Genomic DNA, 25972 nt, shown 5'->3' with positions numbered 1-25972 from the left:
TTTCTGATTCTTCATGAAGGAACCTTTAGTCTATATAAAAACGCACATTGAAACAAAATGTCGTAGCCAGTGAAATCTTGATTTGATTTGATGTTTAGCACCTCTTTAGGAGCGAGACTATACGAGACGCGGATCTACAGCTTAAAATGGGATCTATCCACATGAACTCCCACCGAGAATAGAAAGCAGTTCTCCTACGAAAAGGACGCATAGCCACGAAGAAGGTCTCGTTCTTATCTTGAACCGCCATTAAAGATGGCGTAAGAGCCACTTCATGTTAACGCCATTATATTCGTAAACCCCAATCCAAACTTTTATTTTTCTTTTAATGGAAGGTAATAAAATATATATCTAAAGATGTCCTGACACTTTTGTTTTGATATTTCCCATTATTGGGGCCGCGGTGGCTCAGTGGTTGAGCATTCACCTCTGATGCACGGGGTTCCTAGTTCGATTCCAGCTCGCCCCAAGTGAACTTTGTGGTGGACAGTCAATGTATACGTAGGATTCCTCGGCGTTCTCCCGTTTCCTCCCACTTTCTTCATTCCACCATTCCATTCACTTCACATCACCACCGTCTCATTTAGCCTAGCCAGCATAACCGTGGGACGTAAAACTTAAAGATTTTCCCATTCCTTTTGAGTTAAGGTATAAAATAGGTGTCGTTTCATTACAATTACTGCATCTACTTAATTATTTTGAGAATTCTTGACTAAGGAGTTACTATAGACCTTCAACTAAGCGACAGCCTCTAATTGTTTCACTTGAGAACGATGTGACTTGGCCGTTGCGCTGTGCTGGCGTTATGCCTAAAATCTGACTATGAGGGTAAGGTCAATTATAACAACAAGTACTAGGATATGTAGTACGGGACGGGTAATACAGTGGACGGTTTGTTTGCACTAAAAGTCAGATATCTCAAGTCGTGCCTTGGATACTACAGTTAGGCCTATATTAGGAGGGTGACGGTAAACAAAGATCAAAAAAGAAATTGTGCCCGAAAGATTTTCACTACAACTTGCTCTACTTCTTGCTCTATGAGAACTTTTGTAAAAAAATTTCCAAATTTTGATGAAACTTGGTGTGTATTTGTTTTATGTTACCCTTCTAAGTCCGCCATATTGCTTGAGTTAAAATCACTCAAAGACGAAAGAGTAAATTGAACCACTTCTAATTAAAAGAAAAACAATATGTTCCCCATTAACTTTCGTAAAAGTTCTAGATTTATGTAAGTCATGGTTTATGCTTTGCTTGAAGCTAAAGAATTATTTACATTGCTTGAGGTTGAAATTTGTCAAGAATGAAAGGTTGAGTTCACCCTACTTAAAAACAACTACTTTTTTATTATTATTATTATTATTATTATTATTATTATTATTATTATTATTATTATTATTATTATTATTATTATTATTATTATTATTATTATTATTATATTCTCTATGCTTTCACATTCAACTTACCTATGTAGGATGTTCAACTGTACAAAAGTAGAGTACCTCATACTAGAATATTGAGCTTTACCTTCTCAGAAGTAATATGTACCCCACCTGTTTGTCTCTGCTTTATCTAAACATAGAAGAGCGTGAAAGCTCAAAGTACGAACAGGACAGTCTTTGTATAATCGTTGCACCAAATAAATCAAATACTCTTATCAGGAAACTTAAAAGGATCGACTAACTTTGAAAACACACAATCTATCTTGAAGCAATTGCATCATCATTGTAAAACACTTATAACTTCAATTGTTATTTACTACAGACAGTTCATAATTGAAAAAGGAAAATAAAATAAAAATGTAATACTCTGTAATTATAAACTGTAAATGGATTGTTTTATATATATATATATATATATATATATATGTAATTCTTTGAAATTTCCGCTTTATATGCTTATCGATGAGGATATCCGGTTTGCTAGAAATATGAGATTTCCAACATATTTATTGTACTCTATACCTAAGGAATGTGCTTTATAGTTAATCATTAGATTTTTTTTTTCGTCAAGTGAATTTGATACTAATAATCTTCAGTTGATGACAGAATACGATGATGAGCGTGGCCCCGCCTAGCGTAGTCGTTAACGCTCTAGTCTTTGATGCGAGCGATCCCGGGTTCGATTCCCGGTGGCGACACTCGGTCGAAAAAAACTAACAGCTTTTTCAGGCCAGCCATCTTGAGTTTTTCTCATTTACACCAAGCAAATGCCGGGATGGTACCTAACATGTAGGCCTCAGGCCGCTTGCTTCTTTCTCCAATTCTTTCTTCCTTTCCTTTCCTCGACGAGGGACGTCATCCCTCATACGTGACTGGTCAACAGTGCCGAAAATCCCAGAAATCTAAGTCCTAATTCCTAATGATGATGAGCTGAAGTGTCCGTTCTTCGCTATGCCACATCACTGCGAAATTAAAATAACGCTAGTTGTACAGTAATTGTGTAATATTTTCAAAAAGATAAAAGCTAATCGAAATGTGGAACAAGATCGCCCTAGACAATATTATTTTGCAAGAAGTGCCGTTATCACTAGGCACCTAGTAGCTTTCTGTTTGCAGTTATTTAGAAACGCGAAAATAAATGCCGATTTTCTAAATGGTGGGAAATCGAAAGCAGGTAAGTGAGTCGTGATAACGGTATCTCACGTAAAACAATATTGTCTAGGGAGGTCTTGTTCCATTTTTCGATTATCTATTATCTATTTGAAGATATCGCATAATTACTGTAAAATTAGCGGTATTTTAATTCCGCAGTGATGGGGCCTCTTAAAGCACCTGGCGCAACACCTCTTAGGAGGACAAAGCTTACGAGCTGGTTTATGAGACTCATATCATTGGGTTGATGTGTGGTCGGCACATCGGCTGCTCTTGCCATTAACGACTGGAGTTCGTACTTCTTTCTTTCAAATAGCTCCACAATTGTCCTCAAAGCGCTGGATGGGCGTCGCAATACCAACACCGTCTGTGAGATAGTGTACATGCAACTGATTGATACATAATATATTGACTCTCAATTCCCACTAATCTAGCTTTCTAGATTCGAAACTTTTCCATGTACGTATCTTCCGACTTACTTCACCATATTGTCACCCAACGGGAATCGGACTACGAAGAACGTTAAGACACGCGCGCGAAAACCTACTGGAGGTCTCTTTTAGCTAATTTCTAGAGAAAATACAAGTAGTATTTTACTCAAAATTTTTATTTTCATTTTCGCGAAAGTATGGAAATTATTTTATCTCGCATATTCAACGTAATTTTCAATGGTAAGTTAAAATAAGTAAGTAAATAAATAATATTATGGACAAAATTGAAAATATATTTGGTGAAGAAAAATGTAAAATATTGTGAGAGCATTCTTCGATTCTTACACAGACACACACACACAAACACAAAAGAAAAGCTTAAGAGTTTTCATCCCGGCGAAATTAAAATACCGCTAATTTTACAGTAATTATGTGATATCTTCAAATAGATAAAGGATAATTGAAATATTGAACAAGAGCGCCCTAGACAATATTATTTTGCGTGAGGTACTGTTATCACAAGTCACCTAGTGGCTTTCCGTTTTCAGCTGTTTAGAAACGCGAAAATAAATGTCGATTTTCAAAATGGCTCGAAATCGAAAGCAGATAAGTGAGTCGTGATAACGGTTTCTCATCTAAAATAATATTGTCTAGGGCGCTCTTGTTCCACATTTCGATTATCTTTTATCTATTTGAAGATATCACATAATTACTGTAAAATTAACGGTGTTTTAATTTCGCCGGGATGAAGACTCTTAAGATTTCAGAGCATAAACTTCATCTAACATACATTGTATGTATAGGCCTATAGCCGTTTTGATTAGCTAGCAAACCTTCGAGTTTACATAGCCGCAAGTTTGATTCCTTTGTAAAGGTACATTATTGATAGTATTGACCCAGTCTCGTGACACAATTTAGGGAGTTATCGGAATTAGGGATGCACACGAGACAAGATTTGAGACTGTCTCGTCTCGAAAATGTGCTGTAAAAGTGATGTCTCGACTAGAAAAATGTATCTTTCTCTATTGGAAGAGCTGCGACTCGACTCGAATTTTGTCAGGAAAATTCTGTCTCGACTCGTCTCGTGCGTATCCCTAATCGGAATTAAGAGACTGCGAGCACCACTCTGGAAAGCAAGAAATAATGGCGATAGAAGCTAATGATGTTGGTTATATATCACTCAACTCAAAGTTGTGTAGCCGACCAAGCCCTTTATCGTCTGTAATGCCAGAAGCCTATTATTATTATTATTATTATTATTATTATTATTATTATTATTATTATTATTATTATTATTATTATTATTATTATTATTATTATTATTATTATTATTATTGTTGTTATTATTGTTATGCTTTCTTAAATAATCGAATATATTTATTTTAATCTTATATATATAGGTCTATATTAAATACAAGGTTATTTTGGTTTGTATGCTTTTTTGTTGTGAATATATCTGTCAGACTATTAACAATTACGATAATTTTGTACAGTTCTTCTGATATAAGATCAACGTGATAGCTATATGCGGGTGTTATAACTATATTGAGTTTTGTACAAGACATTTGTGTTTCCTCAAGATCAGTGACCTGGCCATCAGCTAAAATATCAGTCTTCTGATAAAAGGAGAAAACAGAACGGAGAATTATCAGTAACTTTGAACAGCTGCTTCCGTTTGTGCTGGGGGTGTCAGAAAAATAGTAGAGTTCCTCTCGCATTTAGCGATTTCAACAAACCATTTCTGTGGACGCTTTCGAAGAAAAGGAAAAACCTTCAAAGACATATACCGTTCTGTAGGAACACGAAGAAACACTATCAAAATAAGTCATTTTTCTGAAAATGACAGTTCATATTTTGATAGCATCTTGGAAGAAGAAGTGAATGAGGCATCGATTTTTTTTTTAATTGTTGGTCCCATGGTAAAACGTTAAATTTCTCTAGCGGCTCGGGTGCTCAAGGTTCTTTGAAGTTGTCCGCCGGTGCTGGTATCTGAATTTCGAAACATTAAAAGTAACTGTTGATAGTTATAATATTTTTGCCGCAAGTATTGTTAGGTTTACTTGAAGAGTCTAATTACCTTGTTTTCCAAAGTTAGAAAATTAACGGCTGTCTGCTGACCTCCAAAGAAACAAACTCTTACACATAAATTCTACAATATCAACTGTTTTTTTTTTAATATTATTATTATTTAAATGTAAAGTAAATTTTTACAATACTCATTAGAGTTTAATGAAAAAAATGCCCAAAGATGAAAAATATACGAATCGATTAATCGCATTGAACTTATTAACTAAATTAGGAAAATGCAATTAAATCTTCAATTTAACGACCCACCATTATGATCTTTAGGCCAAGGGAGACGGATGATTGAGGCAAATGAATGATTATGAAAGAATTGGTGGAATGAGATTGTTAAAGGAAACGGAAGAATTCCAATAAAACCCACAGAAACGAAGTTGTCTACTACAAATTTAATTGCCCGGGAATCGAACAAGGGACCCCCACGCACCAGAGGTAAGCACTGTACCACTGAGCCACTGTCCATCAAAATTTGGGATACAGCTGTTTCGGTGTGAGGCTGGTTCGATGTGAAAATTCAAATCTTTACACTGAAACGTACACTCTTCCATAAATTGTTTATTAGAAAGAAAGAAATTAATGAAAAATAAAAGATAAATTAATAAATAAAATAAAAAATAAATAGAGAATTGCAATAGCCAGTATTTATTTTTCTCAGGAACGTTGTGGAATAGATTTATTTATTGACACGCACGTATTTTCGCTTTTGCTCCGTATACAAATATAAATGGTTACAAATTACATACGTTATGTATGAACACCTTTGCAAATTAACCATAGGACAGAGTAACTACACTATGACACTTGGAGTGGCAGATCACAAAATTCAAATAACTTTTGTTTTTCTTAATATTTAAAGTGCTGTGTGAACTAATTCTTCCTTTTTCTTTATTTCATGGCTACTCCTTATGAGCGTACAATGTTCTGTCCATATTACTACCACGGGTAAAAGTGAGAGGTAACGCGTGGAACGAAGTTTCCCCACTCCCAAAAAATATCTATGGCGTCCCTTTACTTCCTAAAAATTACAATGAAAAAGATAGGCACGGGGATGGTATGACGTCACACATCCCCTACCTTTTCAGATTCACTTTTACCTCTGGTCACTACCATTACTACCCTCTTCGTGTTACGTGCTTTAAAACGTAATCAGAGGATGTATATATCATGAGAATTCCAGAGAATTTTTAAGATATAATGAAGCCCTTCCCACCAAAACAAAAGTTTTCTGGATTCACTTGTATACGAATATTTCTGAAGAAGAAACCTAGTCGAAAATTGCTTTCCTATACCCAAAAACGGCTTTCCTGTACCCGAAAACGGGTTTCCACCAAATTTTATGAAAGTCATTAGAGCCGTTTTTGGGATTTAAAAAAAAGAAAAAGAAAGAAAAGAAAAGAGAAAGAAATGCATTTAAGCAAGCAAGAATTACTCGTAATAGATTAGTCTATATAATACACATACATCACTTACCTGTCCAAAGTAATTTTCAAATATTTTATATGCCGAAATGACAGAGTCAAACGTCCTCACATCGAAACGCCCGTATACGCACGAAAAAAGAGAGAGAAAAACAAATTTTTATTAAAGTGTTAAAATTTGTCGTTCGTTTTCAGTCAGATGCAGTTGATAGTTTTTATCCTAAGAGATTATTTATATATCTATATGAAAACTGTGCGCTCTTAAGTAGCAGATTGTATTGTTTGATTTCTTCTAGCATTGATACAAATATTTCTAACTCGTGAAGATTGTTTTCTTCATTTCTAAAAATTTGTAGAAAAATTATTGTCAGACTTTTCTCGTATTCCGTACTTTTTTTTTTTTTTTTATCACAGCGGCCATCTCCTGAAGACCCAGGTTATTCAAAAGCAATGTGTTGTTAGTACGAACAACTAAGTAAAGAAAGAAGAAAGAGAAGTAAATTTTAAAAAAATGGTAAGATATCTTTCATAAACGGAAAATTTTCCTAAATATTTTTTACTGATATGTTACCTACAGCTTAACGTTGGATCCAAAATAAAAGTATTCTTACGAGGAATAAAACTCAAATCCAAGCTCACATTCCGGCCACTTGAGTACTCGTTGATTGCCTTGGTACGAATAGTTTGGAATTATTTTACGTATTTCTTTGGTTACCATAGGTTGTAAGTTGAGAACAATGTTACAGTTCTAAATTTTGTTTACAGAATATGGTAGTTTATTGAACAAGTACGAGGCGATTTTGACACTAACTTAATAATAATAATAATAATAATAATAATAATAATAATAATAATAATAATAATAATAATAATAATAATAATAATAATAATAATAATGCACATTAAATACTTGGATATTCTAGCAAGTGCTAATTAGCTCTGTTGCTAATTATAGAATAAAAATCCAAAGCAAAGAAAAACAGTAATATTTTTCAAAGTGACTTGTTGTTTACTTTACTACCAGTGTTGCCAACGACAAAATAAATTTCTCGTCTAGGATAGGAGACGAGAACTACATTTTTAAATTCGAGATGAGACTAGAAATTTCATGAGTCTGGAGAGCAACATTAGTTAATCCAAATATTACGTCTCAAACACTGTTTTAGTATTACATGATCCATAGTAGTAAAAAAAACAACTATAAATTGACATGGACAGCAAGAGAATCTGTCACAGAGTTGTAGGTCGTTGGTTAGATTATGTCTCATATTGGGTCACAAGATATCTATCTACAACTAAAATTAGCTGTCAACACTCTTCGAATAAAATATGTCTTTTAGTTCAAAAATCTCTTCAAATATGTAAACCTCGCTACCATATTGTGGACACACCGTTCTAGGATACAACTAAATGTGAGACATTTGTTCTGTTCGCGCCACGGTTCCATCATCAATGTTTCTACCTCAAATTCAAGCCTCCGTCTCCTAGACGGTGGACAGCCATTCCAACACGCGTGTGTAGTGGGTTGTATGTATCGTAGGATATAGTCAGAACAATTTTCCTCCCTAGAATCGGAAATCCAGTGACATCATTGTATCTCCCAAATGAAAACTAAAGTTATTCAACTAAATGTCAAATCTGTTTGTATTGTAATCACATTTTATTAGAAAATGCAAACAAATTACGCGGTGCAATAGTTTGACGTGAAAATCTTAATGCATTACAGTATCCGCACAATTTGAAACATAAACAATATCGGGTCGTTTTTGACCCATGCATGTATCTTGCAACAAATGCGTCTGTTCTCCAAAATAGGGGCAACATATAACATTGTTAAACATTTGTTTATATTACTTCAACTGACTATCCGCACGATCCAAAAAACTCAATATATTTCATTCAATCAAAAATGTTCTTGTACGTATTATATCTGGAAAACTGCATATAGTGTAGCCAAACCAAAACTACTACTTAACTCAACATGATGTGCTTATTCCGTATATATATATATATATATATATATATATATATATATATATATAAAACACTCGATTTAGGGGCAGTTCAAAAATGTTGTGGCCCCTGACCCAAAAACTAAATATTGGCCAAGATCACAATCTTTTGATGCATTTTTATGGATCATTCCTAAAATTCTTGTTAGTTATATATTTATTTTAATATTACGTTACAATATTATGTTTATAATTTATTGTACAGTCATACGTACATATTCCCAAAGGATAATGTTTCATTTATAACTGCAGAGGATGTTTAACTTCTTCTTACTCTACGGTAGTTCACACACTAGTATCACTACGTGATCTTGTGCAAGTTAACGTCGATTTCAGCACCAAGACTTTACAAGACTCAGCATACTCTCTAACGGGAGATCTTGTACGCATTTACTTCTACCAGAAATTGAATCCGGGATCAGGAGCACAAAAGCTATACGTATTTTCAGCATCATTACTCGGAAGATTCGAATTAAAACTGAGAGAGAGAGAGAGAGAGAGCAATACGGAGTCATTGTCGCACTCTTCGCTCAATTTTACATTTCTTTTGATTTTTTTTTTTTTTTTTTTTTTTTTAAGGAGAATAATGATTTAGAATATTTAATCGCATTGATTTGTGAAAGACAACTATGGCTGAAATTATTTGAACTGTTTTACAATAAAACTATAACCCTTGTGTCAAGTTTAATAGTAAACTGCTAATGCCGTTCCGTTCTTCGTCCGTTAATAAATCAACTTGATAAAAAATATTTCAAACAGGGACAAACTTCTGACTCACAAAACTTGTTTTTTTTCTAAATTTGAATTTACTAAAATTTCCCATTCCATACAAAAGAAAATCACTCCAATAATTTTTCAAAGATATATGTTAGTAAAATCGCTTCCCCACATCTCAAAACTGTAGACTGATACTATTTCATGATTTTTTTTAACCCTTGTCCGAACAAGCTATTTTTTGTAACGTAGATGGCAACTGGGGCCTTAGCAACTCTATTAGCCTTACCAACTCGATATGTTCATGAGTTTAACTTCGACTAAAGATAGAAGAATTCAGAATTTTATGTAATCGAAATATGTATGGTTATTGAGAAATTCGAAAATACATATGAATCTACTGTGCCTGGGAGGCCCCGGTTGCCCGTATAAGGGTTAAAAAAAAAAGAAAGAAGGCTCTTTCTCCTGCTCAGAATAAGTTTTCCCGAATCATCCTCTATTTATTTTTATTATTTTCTTTCACTGAAAATCTTTCTAAGTTGCTTTACAGTACCTGCAAGTTATATTCACTCCCCTTTTGCGATTGTTAAGTGATTAAACGAAAATAAATTACTTATATTTTCCACAGTAACCAGTGCATTGGAACCTAAGAGTGATATACGTATAAGTAACTTCATTTTTACAAATTAATAATATTTTTTACGGGAATTTGTAACATGTTTATTTTAATTTATAATATTGTATCTGACGATCACCAGTTACTCTGTTAGCTTCCTCAGGGGTATATTATTATATTAAACTCTTACTATGTATGTTATTGTTGTAAAAAAAAAAGTGTTAATATGTCCCTCAAAACGTTGATGTACTAACTAGCAAAGCGAACATTAAGAAAAATATAAATGAAAATAATAAAGAAAAAACATCGTAAATTTTCATGAAAACGTATGTAATTGTAAACCCAAATATACAGAATCCACGTGAAAGTCTCAACAAATATCTAAGTAGACTGTAAATATTCTGAGGTTCCAATACAGAGCTATTAGTAACGAGATTTCTCGGATTTTTATTCGTGACGAGACGAAACGAAACACAACTATTCCAATATAAACGTTCTGAGACGAGACTCACCTTCGGCCATTTCTAGCACCTATGCTAAATGAGACGGAAACTACAGTTTAAAGCGGAATCCGAATTTTGGCTTGGATTTACATTCGAGACATTACTCCATCGAGAATCGAACCCGCGACAATGCCCACAGAATTCATTAGCTACTCAGTTATGAAAGAACACTTCATTGAAATTGATCCGTATATATATATATATATATATATATATATATATATATATATATAACATATTTTAGAAATTTTATATTATAAAATAGAGTACAGATTATCGTTATTTATTTTTCGCTGAAGGAAAAAGTAAATTAACATCACAACGCTATGGCCAATAAAACGAAATGAATTCAAGTTGAGTGTTTCAGGTTCCATTACCGTTGACAGGAATTGTCTAACTTATAATTCAAGTACTTCCCAAATTACTCCTCAAATTCTGGAGAGTCAACCGGGAATCAAGCACAAACCCACGTTCATCAAAGACAACCAAACTAATGAAAAAATTATATTAACAGAAAAACATCGATGCGACTTCCATGTAACAATATGATGAACGGTTTCGTTTCGGCTTTTTATGTGGTGTCTTAGCCTGAGAGTGGAACCGTAGAACCAAACATCTCACTTTAAGAGAGTAAACAGTATAAGCTCAAAATTTGTTATTATATCTTTTTTTCTTTTCTTTCTTTCTTTTCTTTTCTTTTTTTATTGTATACATTGCTCTGGGTTCTATTTTCAGTGTTGTGTACTACGGTATTCCTTAAAATCAGAATCTAAAACCTTTTTTCCTAATCTTTTAAATGATACGAATTTTGTAAGAAGGAAATCATTCAATATTTCGATCTAGCCGTTTTATCAATTTTATCAGAAGAAGTTAAGTGAAGAATTAGTTTTCTAGCTTTGCTATCAGGGAGTCCCGGACTCGAGTCTTGTGAGCAAGGATTCTCACTAATATTTCATGGATTTTTTTTAAATTTAAGCATACAAATAATAAGATATTCACTTCAAATACTTGTTTCCAAATATCTTTTGCAAGGTTCATTGCTTATAATTTGCGCTCTAAAATGACTTCGTATATATATATATATATATATATATATATATATATATATATATATATATATATATATATATATATATATATATATATATTCCTCAATAAAATTTAAATGTGTGTCATATTATCAATCATCCTGTAATGTATTGTTATTCTTTCATTTCTCTGAAATATAGAAAAGGTATTGTTTACTAACGCAGAACGGAACTAGGAATTATCAGTTAAGTGAGAAAGCACAATGGGACTATTACCTATATATAGTTGAATGATAAGCCTGTCCTACCTTTTGTCCTAAAACTACATAGTGTCGATGGGGTTCTTTTTAGGGTATGCACTGCGTTTTCTCTCGCATTCTCATTCCACCAATTCTTCCATCATCATTCACTTGCCTTAATTATTGTCTCCCTTACCGTAAAAGGCATAATCGTAGGACGTTAAACTGAAAGGTCCCAAAACTAAACTTCCTGGTGCGTATTTAGGTCTTATTGCTGGAGAGTTGACTTTGAGTGATGAATCGTAATTACATTAATTAATTAATCATCATTACATTATTTTCTGGCTTCATAGACTTGAGAGTACTACCTCGTACTTCAATTAGCTCTTTAACTGTCCCATAATGCTGGGTCAACACTGAAAAATATGACTTATCGGGATTCGACCCCGGGTCGATACACAGACAAGACACATCCATTAATCATTCAGATAAAAGTAAGCACTAGTTTGATCCCGGTATTGCTGTTTTCTTTTCAGTTTCTTAATTTATAATATAATTTATTATGTGTGCTTAAGAGAGAGTTCAATGATATGCTTAGTCCAAGAAATGCGAGAAGATAAGTTATTGAATCACTGGAGGAGATAAGCATCACGGACATGTTTGAGGAGAAAAGCCGAACATTCCGATAAAATGATCACCGCGCAGGACTCCGTCAACGGCGATCTTGCTCCACGAACGAAGTTTTACTTAAAAAAAAAAAAAAAAAGTTTCCAACTTCACTGCCGAGCGCCGCGCCGCGCCGCAAAAATTCTCCGCTTCCCACAGCTTCAAAAACTCTCCGCTTCCCCCAAGTTTCAGCTCCGAGAAACACTTGTCAATTGATTAATTTCTTAGATTTTAATTAATATAAAAGAAAATTTATATTATGTGTAATCAGGTAATGTTATTAGGTAAAAGTTTATTTGTTATAAATTAGTATTAGTTCTAGTTCTACGTAGCAGATGAAAAGAAAAACAAGCGCAGAGTGGCAAGCGCATACCTTGCTGGACAAACGAATTGTGAGGCACAGAGAAGAGTATCCCCGTTATGTCTTCTCTCCTACGTATCAACAAAGACTGTTTCGAAGATTTTTAGCGTAGGCTCTACCATCTCTCTCTTTCTCTCTCTCCCCTTCTGTTGTCTTTCCATGAGCCGGGTAGCTAGACTCGCTAGCAAGCCATACAACTCGAAATCAGCCAACCTATGCCGAGAAAGAAGACTCGCGTCACACATCTACGTCACACAACAAGCTGATTTAGCCTCCGGCGAAAAGTTGAGAATGCAGAAAGTTGGTGGTTGGTCCGTGGGCTCGCATACAAGTGTGGTACAGCGTCGAAGTTAAACGCGTGTAGTAGTGTGTTGGTCGCGCGTGTCAAAAAATTCACCGTGTTGATTTAAAGTGCGGTTTTAAAGTTATTTTCAGGAAATCAGTTCGCAATGTATTCATTCCGGCTAGTGGACATGCTTCCCTGTGAATGAAAATAATTTTCTAAAGAAGAAATTCATATTTATTTGTTCTTTCCGCTGGTGACTTCAGACCGATTGTTACTTTTTGCTTGGAGAGTGTAGTGACAAGATGCTATATGAAGAAAATACGCCTGTTTGATAACAACACTGGATATCGACCTCTGGGAAGTGTTGCCAAAATTCAGAGGCCTCGGCCTTCTACTAAACAACCTAATAAAAAGAAAAAATCATAGTGGAGATTAGTGAAAAAAGTGCATTCGAGTGTTCTGTGGTGTTTTTCACGTCAGCCATGCTTAGTATTTCGTTTTTGCCCGGAGGCAAGACCCAACACTCGATCAGGGCTCTGCCCTACACGAAATATACATCTCTTACCATAGTGCTATTAATATGTTTAGAAACTGTGTTGCTTTCAACAATTAGTAACTGTACGAAGTCATTTTACGTACATTGGAATACAACAAACCCCATGTAAGTATTTTTTTTACTGTGTCAAAAAAAATGTTAGTGTTGTCATGTGCAAAAGTGTGGTGTGTATTTATTTATTTATTTATTTATTTATATTGACCACTCAGCTTGCGGAGTTGTATGGGAAACTATTCTTAATGTTATCATTATTATTATTTGTTTTCCTGATGAAATAGTGAGAAGGCATTAAGTGCTTTGACATCGCAAGAAAACAACTTCAAACGTCGTGCGCGAAACGATTCTAAATATTTATTGCGGATTTTTGCGCATGTCAATAGAGGACAAGTGTGTTTCATACAGCTATTATTGAATCAATTTCAAACATGATACAAACAATTTATGGACTTTTTCTTTTCATGAAAAAGATTTCCCGTGTTTAGTTTAGCTTTTTTTTTTCGTGCAGCACTGTTCCATTATTGAAGCTTCTATGATGAATGATGTGCACCATATGTAAACAGTGTATATCAAGAAAGGAAACAATGCATCTTTTCAATAGCCAAAAATATATAATTTTATCTGCAATTGTGCAATTCTGGCGCTTGTCTGTGCACTTGTGTATGCAAAATACCAGTACATAATACAGCATACTTTATTATTTCTTTGAATATATATATATATATATATATATATATATATATATATATATATATATATATATAGGGACTGAGTAAAAATTTATAAGGAGTTACATTTTGTCTTCGGTATTTATTAATGTATTACTTTAAATGAAAATTATATTAAAAACAAGTACATGCTTGCATACGAAATGGAGAATTTTGCCGACACTTTCTACGCGATTTGTATTTGTTTTTGATTTCACATTTTTTTTTTTTTTGGTCATATTTTTCTTTATGATGCCTTTAATTGATTTTGTGCATTGAAAAACACTTATTAAAAATAGTTGCCGTATTCAAATTTAAAATATTAGACTTTTTATGCACCTAGGGAACATAAAGTGCGTGAATCTATGTTTTACGTGTCTAAAATTATATTTTCCCTTCCTTTCTCCCCCTTCCCGCCCTGTCTAAAAAAGGAGAGAAAGAAACTGTGGTCTCTCCGAATTAGATACTGAATCCTAATTGCATCCTCTGCTGAAGAGGTCACGGCGCAGTACATCATACTTTGGAACGCCGTGAAATTTTCCATCGTCGGGATCTTGAAGTTCACGGGAGGCTTGAGGCTATCACGGTGAAATGTGACACAAAGATGACGCCTTGGGATCTCGGGTTTCATGCTTAATACCGTTAGATGCTTAAAACACATTAAGGTGCAATTACTATCACTAAAAGTTTTCTTTCTTTCTTTTTCATTTCGTGATATGGAGGGGTCTTATCAAGATGTTGTACCTTCATTTTTTTAGTTAAAAACAAATAAAAATAACACTGTATATTAACAGTCTGAAAAGTTTTCGTTCAGGTAACGAGTTCTCTATAGACTTTTTTTTTTAAGTCACTCGATCATGTTATTCTTTCTAGTAGTATATGTATTATTTTGTATTTATACGTGCACATGTAAATATTGTCATCTTTTCACTGACATCTTGTGTATTCTGTTGGTCGCAGTAGTAGAGCATTGGATTCTTGCGGACTGACTTCCTTTTCTATTTGGGTGCGATGGTTTGTCCGAGCTTGATATTTCTTTGTCTTGTTATTCTCGTTCCAAAAATCAGATTTTGATATATTTATTGGTTACGTAGATGCCAAAATACACCCCCTACTTGTTAAAGTTCTTAGGTTTGAAATGGTGTGGTTTATCTTTGTCTTTGACTGGACAGCAGTGCTGATTTTCGATTATCTTGAGGGAAATCATACAGTAGTTGAAAGGTGGTTAAAAAAATAAAATATATATATATAAAAAAGATACAGCTCCAACGCTGTAAATTCACAGTAAGTGCATCTGAAATAAGTGGCAACTTTCTTAGCGTCGATGTTGCATGTGAGTAGCGCTTGACGTCGTACCGCGATTGAGGAAAGCGCAGTTGCTATGGAGATACAGTGACATTGCCGACATCCGCCTTTCCGGAAAATCCGTTTAGCGTTTGATTCCGTTCTGATTTCCAAACTGTCGTCATTTCGCGCTTGCAAGTTGACCTTTTCGAAAATACTTTCTTCCATTCTTTTTCAAAACTTTTTTTTTTTTTTCATATTCTTGTAATCATGAAGTAGGGCAATTAACCAATCCACTTTCCGCTCATGTCGACGACTGGCCCGGTTCATTGTTGTAGGTTTACTTATAGTTCGAAACTATTGGATGGTGTTTCTTTTAAATTGCATTTCGCTTCAGTGTCAGATAGTTTAATCACTTTCGTCATCTTTCTTGAGATGACGTATTACAATAGGAACACCATACCTTCAAGATTGGACTTGAAAGTCTCTAATTTCCTTCTCACTGAAAATAAATAATAAAATAAAGTAAAACTTTCTGTGTTTTATTGAAATCTCAAGATTATATATATCTACCCATTAATCAAGATTGATAATGAAGTTTTGTGTGCTTTTTCGGGTTATTTCGCAGTATACATAAAACACATAATCAAAATATTGTCCCACATATTCAAAGAAACTTATTTTTTTGTTTTCAACTAGTTCTATGCCTTTTAAAGGGATTGTTAGTTAACTTATACGGGTTAGAATACGAAATAAAATACGTGGATGTTATGGAGATACAGCGAGACTGATGACATCAACATTGATTCCGTTCTGATTTCCAAACCGTAGTCATTTCTCACTTTTCCTGTAAGTACTCCTGTAAGCAACGCCTGTAAACCATAATGAGAGCAGGGACAGAAAATTATTATTATTATTATTATTAATAAGTCGAGTGATAAAAATACTGGTCTTACTCTAGAAGTAGGGACGCTGATTTTCTGGTTGAAATTCGATTGCTATTGATTTTTAGATAGTTGTCCATTCTATTCAACACTATACAGGAGTTACACCGGATGCAGATGGAAGTACAGTAATTACTATACTCAGTAGAGTGAGGCATGTGTGATGTGTTTGTTCCCTCCGTCCGTACCTCCCCTTCATTCACGAAAAATATCAACGAGTGCAGTGACCCCTCTTTGGCCGATGTTTTTAGCCTCAGAGGTAGCATTTTTAAATATTTGGATCAAAATTTATGTGAACACTGTAGCTTTTATTTTGTTCATGAGTAATATTTTAACACCGCGTAGAGAAACGTTAAGTTTTGTTAACTGGCAATATGAGTTGCCGAACTCGAAATCCCATCCTGAGTAATTTATTTCCGTCTCCCCGACCACAAAAGAGAACGTTAGGAACTATAAAAGCTTTCCCCATAAGTACAGAAGTTTGCTCTCAATATTGTTAATACTTAATAAATCCTTTGAAGTGGAGAAGTCTCAATTTCCCTTTAGTACCTCCACTGTTACGCAAAGTCAGAAAATAGTTTGACCCTCTTCCTTCTTTATATTCTACTCTAAAAGAAATGTATATATATTTCTCGAATGATGTAGGATAGAAAGAAATTCCCATTGTAAAATAAGATTTCATTTATCCATAATGTTCTATGGTGTTGGTTTGGCTGCCGAAAATTATCCGGTATTAAAAAATAGTTCTTTCTGAATATTTTAGGTAAACACAGTGATGTTCCCTTTAAAATATTAGTTGTTTAATTCCGTACTGCACGCGGTTTTGTTAGCGTTTTTTGGTTTTATTTACTAGTTATTAGGTAAAGTACCTGTTTGGATTATGTATTTATTTTTACAAGAAAAATTTCGTGAAGTAGAATCAAACAGTAAGTGCGTTAATAAAGTTAACTCCTATGTGCCAAGTGATAAGCTATTGTATCTAATATGAACGCAAATAAGACACTTGACTCTCAAATATAATTTCATCTCTTAGGATACAATATGAACATAAGACCTACAACAATTAAATAGTAATTTTATTTAGCTTTTGCTCCTTACTGTTATCTCATGGAGATTGTGTGTGTTTGTAAATTTCGCCTGAGATCCCGTGTAACAAATTCAAGCGCGTGTTAACAATTCGGCTATTAGGAAACTAACGTGATAGTGTAGCAAGTTGACTATTAGTTATATTTGGTAAATATAAGCAGTGGACTTTTTTTTTCAATAACCTCTTTTATTCAACAGTAGTTTACTATTGTTTTATTAATAGTAATGTCTTTCCGTCGTGTATTTTGGTCATAGTTTTAGTTTTCACAAGCGCCTAAAGTAGTACATTGTGTTACAAATACTAGCTGTGGCACCATCTATTCTGTTAGACCAATTTAAGTAAATAAGTTGTTTTGATATTAAAAAAAAAAATTGCATTTTCTTTTACACTCGGAATTCACGCAACGCAAATATGTAAATTTAATTCACTGTGAATAGCTTAGAACATGTCATTCCTTAAAAGTCATTCATTAAAATGTTGTCAAGGGAAACGATGTAAAACGCATTAAGCTTAAGAAAACAGTGTCTGAGGAATAGCAGCGTGTTCAGTCTAAGCCGCCATATTATTCCTGGGTGCTGTCTCGGATAACATCTAAAATGGATGCTGTATACTCGTAGAACGCATTTAACCGAGGTACTGCTGACTTCAAAGAAGTCCACAAAAATACATGTTGGGGAACGAAGAGAAGCAGACAAAAAGTTGAACCATTTTGCGGTAAAGAAAAGGAAAGAAAATGAACCAAGCTGACATCGGCGCAACTTCTACAAGCGTGCAAACTTTTGAAGTTATCGATCTGTAAACTTTAGTACAGTTTCTGCGCATGCTCCGCTCCAAAGACGAATGCCTATTAAGTGATTGCATTGGGAGGGAACTTTTTTTTTTTTTTTTTTTTTTTTTTTGTCACGTTGAAAGTCTATTTTCATTTTGTTGCTTTTGAAAACCACATTACAAATTAATGTTATCCACAGAAGGGAGATATTGTTTCTATTACATAAGGCAGTGTGAAATATTAAGGTTTTAGTTTACACTATTCCAATATAGGAAATGTTGCTATTAGAACGCGTTATTTATTTTTACAGCGTAAATACAATAAACTGTAATTACTTGTATATACTAGTTAACTGTGTTTAATGATTTGAGTGCAATGCAAATTAAGTAGCGCATCTCATCAAAATGAAAACAAACATAATTATAACATATTAAATTGCACAGATTTTAGTGCTTAGAATATTCTTGAATGTTGTACTTCGTTATGTTATTTAATAGAACATATAAAGTTTAAAATAACACATGTAATAAGCAAATTAGCTAGAAGTTTGTAGAGCGCGTATAAACATTACTATTTAAGTAACACTTCAATATTTGAAATCTATGCAGGGTTAATATTATTATTCTTTGTTAGTGCAAGATAGAAATCTATTCCGTTCTTGCGTATGGTCCTTAGTTCGATGAGCGGTCGCGGCAAAGACTTTTCCACATTAAACTAGCGTTGTGAGCAAAGTGGGGAATTGCGTAAACTAGTAACTGAAAATTTTGATCTACAACGTCAGAAATTATGGTGACAGGTGTCAATATGCTGACACACAGACAACATCGTTTAGTTCTTCATTACGAGTTGTAACATGAAGCCATGATAACAATAAGAGTATTTCTTTAATTAGAGCTATTTGCTGAAATTTGTAGTGCCAATCCCAAAGTATTTCTCGTATTCTTATGTTGATGTTCCTAATACTTACATTTATTGAGTGTCCATAGACGACTGGGTGAACGGGCTTTAGAAAAATACACAACTGTTCCATACCGAATCAACACGTACGTGTGTTAGAATCCTATTTTATATGGTAGTGAGTCCTCTGCATTAACCAAACATTTGTAAATAAGTTTGCATGTATAAATTGGTGCTGAGCTTGGTTTGTCAGTTATAATTTCCAGTTCTGGTTCTAGTAGCTCCTTCCAGACTTTCCTTTCAGTAGCAATAATCATAATGCATAGTAACTTTAACTTTTCTTTTTCTTCTTTTGAGCTGTTACGCAAAATAACCAAACTTGATGCAATATGTGACGAGTTAACATAAGATAATTGTGCATTCAATTAACTTCCGAGTTTTTTTTTTTTTTAATACATCATCATTTCCTCTACAGTACAAATAGTCTGTTGTATAACGTCACAGTCAAAAATATGTGAGAAACATGGATTTGTACAGTCACCAGCAAAAGTTCTCGCTTCCTTTTGATGATAACTTTGAAATGCACAAAATAACTTTTGAGCAGTAAATAGGGGTTCAGCCTTTCTGAAGTGCGTGGGGAAAAAGAAATTGTCAAAGTGTAGGCTTCTGCTGGCAAATTTACTGATTAAGTCTACAGGTTCCAGTTTTGCGCTGAACTAAAGAATATTTACAAATAATTCGATCACCGATTCGAATGTATTAATTAAGGTTCTTAATGCGCTCACTACTTTTTCTTTCTTTTCCTTTTTTTGTTTGTTTGTTTGTTTGTTTGTTCAATTTTAATTAAGAATATCAAAAATGTAGAAAGTAAGCCAGCGTAGACATAATTGTAGGGCAGTCAAAATTATACACTATGCGAAAGTTCTTGAAAATATTATTTCATTTAGTAGCATTTTGTATATACTGCGTGGTTCACTTTCTGAATTCTTGATACTTTTCATTGTCTCTAAGTTCACTAAATTAAAAGAAAATAATGCCTTGGCAAAAAGCCTTTTAGTATATTCTGGTACCAGATGTTCCTTTTCTTTTAATTTAGACTGATTTATATATTTATTTTTGACGATATTTCACGGTAATTTACGTACTTTTTGTCCAGATTACTTATCACTAAAAGAATCTATATTTTCGTACAAAGGGAAGTACTGGTAGATTATATATCTTATATATGTATTTCAAGTCTTCATTCAATTCATTTCCTGTTCCATATATCTTTAACTAAATTCAATTTGCAGTGTGCTATGAGATTCTATCAATGTTCTTTCTCATTTTGTTTTGTAGTTATAGAAAGTTTCTCTAACTACAGGTGGTTATAAGTTTAAAATCATGAGAAATTTCGGAACAATTGGTGTGACCATTGAAATCCACACTGTTTTTATTTCAAGAAAATCTAAAAGGTGGTAATTAAGGCTTGGGTAACAGCGCCTAAAAGCATAGGAAGTTTTATCAAATTGAGTGGTACGAGTTTAGGATATTCTCTGTTCAACTGAGTGATATAACTAGATTATTTGATCTTCATTAACTTCTCGTGTCCATCCTCAACTAAAGACATGCAGGCCAAAAGTATTACCACTTCGTTTTTCAGCTAGAAAATCGTCCCAAAGTTTTACCATTCAACTTCTCAGCTACAAACATGTTATCAAAATCTCTCAACCATTTCCACTTTCCAACAAGAGTAGTAGGCTATGTCGTCCAAACCAGTGATCGCTCCATTTCTCGACTAAAAATAATGTCTAAAATTGATATTACTCCACATCTCAGCTGAAAATATGTTGTTAAAACTTTTACCATTCCATTTTTTAACTAAATTACCTCTTTACAAAATTTTATTACTCCATTTTTCAAGTGAACTTAATGCCCATGACTTCGTTACTTCATTTCTCAACTAAAAAAATGTCTAAATTTTTAGTCTTATTTTATAAAACTTATGAATTAGTTGGCAATATTATATCGTTCTACCACTGACTATTCTTGAAATCGTTTGGAACTGTTCTTGGGTTTCATTAAATTTGGTGTCTTTGACTAGTTTTATGTGACAAGTCTGAAATTTTCAACACATGACGCTTGTTTGCTCCGCCTCATGCATTAGAAATTTATGGGTTTGGTCTTTTCATATTATACGGTAAAAAAAGAGGCGAGGTAGCGAAACGGATGTATCCAAACGCAGAAACATATGTTTGTATTGTTTTAAGAAAGAATATTGTTTTCCTGTTCCGTAAATAGCTGAATCATCCATCGCTTGAGTTATTAAGAACTAAGAGATAGGAATCGAACTTTTTTTTTTTTTTAATTTGAAATCATTCTAAAGAAATGTTCCCGTAATAAGCTTCGTATGTAGAGAGAAAAATGTTCTCGTTATTTGTGTATGCAAAAAAAAAAAAAGTGTATGTTTTCAGTAAGCTTTGTCCATGAATTTAAAATTCGTGCTAATGAATTTAGAGGCAAAAGTGCCTACCAACAAGCTGAAGAACCATGCCTTTGTTGTGGAAATTGGGACCTTTTTATGTAATTATGTAAATGTCTGTGACAAAGTTCAGTTAGATCTCTGGTAGCCTATAACCCATTTCATACCTAACACGAATTAATATCAACAGTACATCACGTCCAAAATATTTGCAGCAAGCAAACAAATGGAATATCAAATGAAATTTTGAAAATGTAATCTTTAAGGTTTATGTCCCACGTTATGTCGGCTAGGCTAAAGGAGGAGGTGATGGTGAGAAATGAATGAAATGGTAAAGAAGAAAGTGGGAGGAAACGGGAGAACCCTGAGGAAATCATGCACACTATGTTTGTCCACCACAAAGTTCACTTAGCGGGAGCTGGGATCGAACTAGGGACCCCATGCACCATGAACGCTCTTCCACTGAGCCACCGCGGCAAATGAAATTTTGAGGCACTAATACGTAGTACCTTTCGTGATTTCACTCTAGATTTCAACTCATGATTGTGTTATGTATTCAAGTGTATTTTTCAAGGGATTAAGATTATGAATATAGCCCGTAATGTTACGATAATAATTCGTTGTTCTGTTTCATTAATCATTTATTTACATACTGCTTCAAGGGAGGACAGATACCCTGTTGCTTCTTTCGGGTTTTGTGATATAGTAGAACAATCATTTCCAACTGAATAGTCCGTGACATCACAGTGTGCTGCTCAGTTTCTAAACCGCACGAAGGGAGTAAGGAGTAAACAGGGAATCTGTCGTTGATGAAGATGGTGTTGACGGGCAAACAACACGTAGTGGATGGCTTGCAGATGCACTAGTCGTGAATTCATAAATGATTGTACACTAGCAATACTTGTTTTATTCCATTCCATTACCTCGCCTTCTCTCCTCATTTGCTCAACGTGTTCTCTCTGTCCTGACTCTAACCGTAAAAGTCCACTCCTCTACGTCGCACATCAGCCAATTGGAAATGACTGATTTAGAATGTATCTAAAGTCACTAATATTGTGAATGCAATGTTTGGAGCAAGAATTTAAGGTGCATACAGTTAAGTCAAAAAGTACAGTCTTCCTTGTTGCGGTGCGTATGTTATGTCGCTTCCTTAAAAAAGAAAATCGTTTTTATGGACTGTTGAAAACTGAATTCGAGTTTTCATTCGCCATGAACTTGGTTAGAGAAAGTGTTATATCTGACTTAACAGTACTAGTTTCGCTTCTCAGATTGCCACAATGCATCCCTCTCCAGTGTTTGTACTTAAAAGAATATCACGTGTAGTAATTTGAGGTTTACAAGTAGTCTTTGGACTCTTTAGCTGCAATATGATTACCTCATTACGGAAGTAAGCATTACAATTAATCTGACGTAAGTCATTTTGTGCAAAATCCTGACAATCGTCTGAATTGTATTGCTCTTAGTAACTTGCAATTTTGTACACGAATGCCGAAGTGCAGTATTTTGTAAGATATTTATGAATTAAACTTTACATGTTATCTCAAACCTCTGATGATGGTTAGACATCCCCTTAAATAATTATCGTGCTATTCCTAAAATAGTCCATTGTGGTAAGGAACATTTATCCTTAGAATTGACAACTAAAAGATTTACAGTGCAAATAATGCCTGTATTTAAAATATAAATAAAGATAGAAGACATAAAAATGCACATATTCTGAGCAAGAAAAGAACCTTTTGTTGTGTAAAGATTTTTTTTTTTTTTTTTTTTTTTTTTTTTGAGATAAGAGACAAGGATTTTCATTGATATCAACAATGTTTGTTGATTCGTTACTGAAGTTCCAATGATTTTTATCTTGAATGAAGTCCAGAGTTCGTAAAAATGGAAGAGGCATTAAGGTATGCTTAGGACTTAGAATGAAAATATGTTGACAGTTACCTATTGTTATCAATTTATTGTGTTCGAAGTTACACATACATTTAAACTAATTCACAGAATTCCTTCAAGTAAAATGTAATTAGTGTGACGTTGTAATTTGCACGTAAGCACAGAACAATATTTTCGGTGTGAGCGTATCCATAGTTAATGGTTTGAATAGCTAGCATATGTAGGCGTAATTTCTTAGTTTCTTTTTCTTTCGTTCATTCCCTTTCCTTTCTTTTTCTTTTTTTTTTTTTTTTTTTTTTTTTTTTTAAGTTGATGCTCAGGTATGGATAACACACACATGTTAAAACACTCAGAGGCTTGCTATTAAAAGTTTGCTTTATGTGACTGCACTATCTTGATGCTAGTGGTGATGTCCTTTATTTATTTATTTATGGTTGAGAGTTCATATCATGTAGTTTGGGCACTGCCTAAGTTATAAAACAACTTGTGGTGCAAAGGAACACAGGTTCGATCCCATAACGTGTAATTTTGCATTCTACTGAGTCCTCCAGTTTACCAATTGTTACCGATTGTTTCATTTCATTGTTAATATGCTTGAATTAACACTCGTACACTTTAGCGCACAAGCAGCAATCACTGGGAATCAGATTTCGTTTAATTTTAATCTTGTTTCTTGTATTTTGATACTTTTCCCCCACGAGTCATAGAAAGGGAAATTTTTTTGAACCCTTGGACCTCCCATGCCTTAGCCAAGATGGATGGCTATTCATTAAACCGTATTATTATTATTATTATTATTATTACATTCATTATAAGAGTTTTATTGTTGTAAACAATCTCGAACTCGGTAACTTTTCTGTTCGATGCTAGGAAAAGGAAGTATGCATATCAAAGTTCTATGCAATACAGTGAAAATTGTTCAAGCTAGCCACACTTGGTTCCAAAGAAAATTCCGACTTAAACCAGTACTCAGAGTAATAATATAATAATAGAACATAACTGTAACTTGTTCCTTGTATATAAGACGAAACAAACTACTACTAATCTTAAATCGGAGAAATAGGAATATAAAGTAGAAATTGGATCAGGGTGGCTAAGGATAGAAATCAATGGCGAAATTTTGTGAACGCTGCATTCAACCTCCAGGTTCCATAGGCCATAGGGATAATTAGTTAGTGATTACTAATATATTTTGATATTTTAACAAGTCGGTGGATAATCTACAACGATTTTTTACGATTAGAAAAATAACACTGCTATGCTTATTAATAATATAGTTAGTTTAATTCAATTACTACCTACTGGAGTAACGATTTATTTGTATATCTTATTATAGTGCTTTACTCAAAATAACTATAACTCAAGTAAAGATGTCTATAACTACCTTAGTATCCTAAATTACAAGACTAATACGAAAATAAATTTATATAAGTCAGCTCAAAACAATAGTTTTATAGATATACTAATCTTCAGTAGTCTGGTACAGCGATAGCTACAATTCGATCTGACTTCCTAACCTCTTGTGCTCGGTTATATACAAATTCAAGAGCTTGTGTATGGCGTGTTAATTGCTTAGATTTGTGATGGAGAAGAAATTAGTTTTTCATTAAGAAACCGTTAATACTGGAGAAGATGGAGACGGTAATTTGGACCACAACATTTCGGCTGAAGTAATCAAGTTTTGCAATGTATTTCGTGTAAGACGAAAGACTCACATTTCGCACGAAAAGTTGTTAGAATTTGATGTTGTGTTATTAATCTCCTTCTTATTATTTTTCTTCTTAAAATCGTTTTGTACATTTGGCCTGGCGTCTTTTAGTCTTGTTTTTCCCCTTCGAATGTTGATAAAACGAATTGGTGACATATTTTGTTCTTTCAACACGAGCTTTTTTTAACAGGAATATGAAGAGGTTAAATGTTTCATTTAAAGCTACACAGAAAAGAACTCTGATGTAAAGATAGTTTTTTTTTTCTTAAGTCTCTTTAGCTATTTTACCTTTCTCACTTTCTTGTTTTTTTTTAAAAAATTTTGTTTCTGAGAAGATTGTGTTATCGAAAGTATTTTCCTGGGTGCCTTGTATTTAGATAAAAGCACTTTGGTTCTAGAATTTCTTTCACTGACATATTTCTTTTACAAAAAGGTTTTTGGTTCCAGCTATTCCTAACTTTCTCCAGGTAATACATGTTCTTTTTTTTTAATTTTGTTTTTACTAAACTTTTCCTTGCACCATGCATTGTCTAGCACCTATATACTTTTCTTGCATATTATATTGTATTTTCTATTCAACACTAAGTTCTTGCTATGGATTGTGCACTGATTCTTTTTTTCCTCTTAATGAAAGTGCAAAAATGGTAATAACTTTTTTCGTACTCCAAGTGAATCAGATACACACGTAATAGAAATTTAACACCTTTACCAGGACACAATATATAATC

At 33.7% G+C, this 25972-nt stretch overlaps 1 protein-coding gene across 1 annotated transcript in view; it reads left to right on the top strand.

Moving 5' to 3' along the window:
* Positions 1-12945: 12945 nt before the first annotated feature.
* Ephrin (ephrin) overlaps positions 12946-25972 on the top strand; it is a 283079-nt gene continuing 270052 nt past the window's right edge. The window contains exon 1 of the mRNA XM_081761740.1: positions 12946-13608. Within this exon, the coding sequence (XP_081617866.1) occupies positions 13430-13608 (179 nt within the window). The 5' untranslated portion in view covers positions 12946-13429. The remainder of the gene's footprint in view (positions 13609-25972) is intronic.

This window comes from Thermobia domestica, chromosome 6, assembly GCF_964235325.1.
Source record: "Thermobia domestica chromosome 6, izTheDome1.hap1.1, whole genome shotgun sequence".
Taxonomy (NCBI): Eukaryota; Metazoa; Arthropoda; class Insecta; order Zygentoma; family Lepismatidae; genus Thermobia; species Thermobia domestica.
The sequence above is the reverse complement of the archived record's forward strand: the minus strand, read 5'-3'. Positions and strand labels throughout refer to the sequence as shown.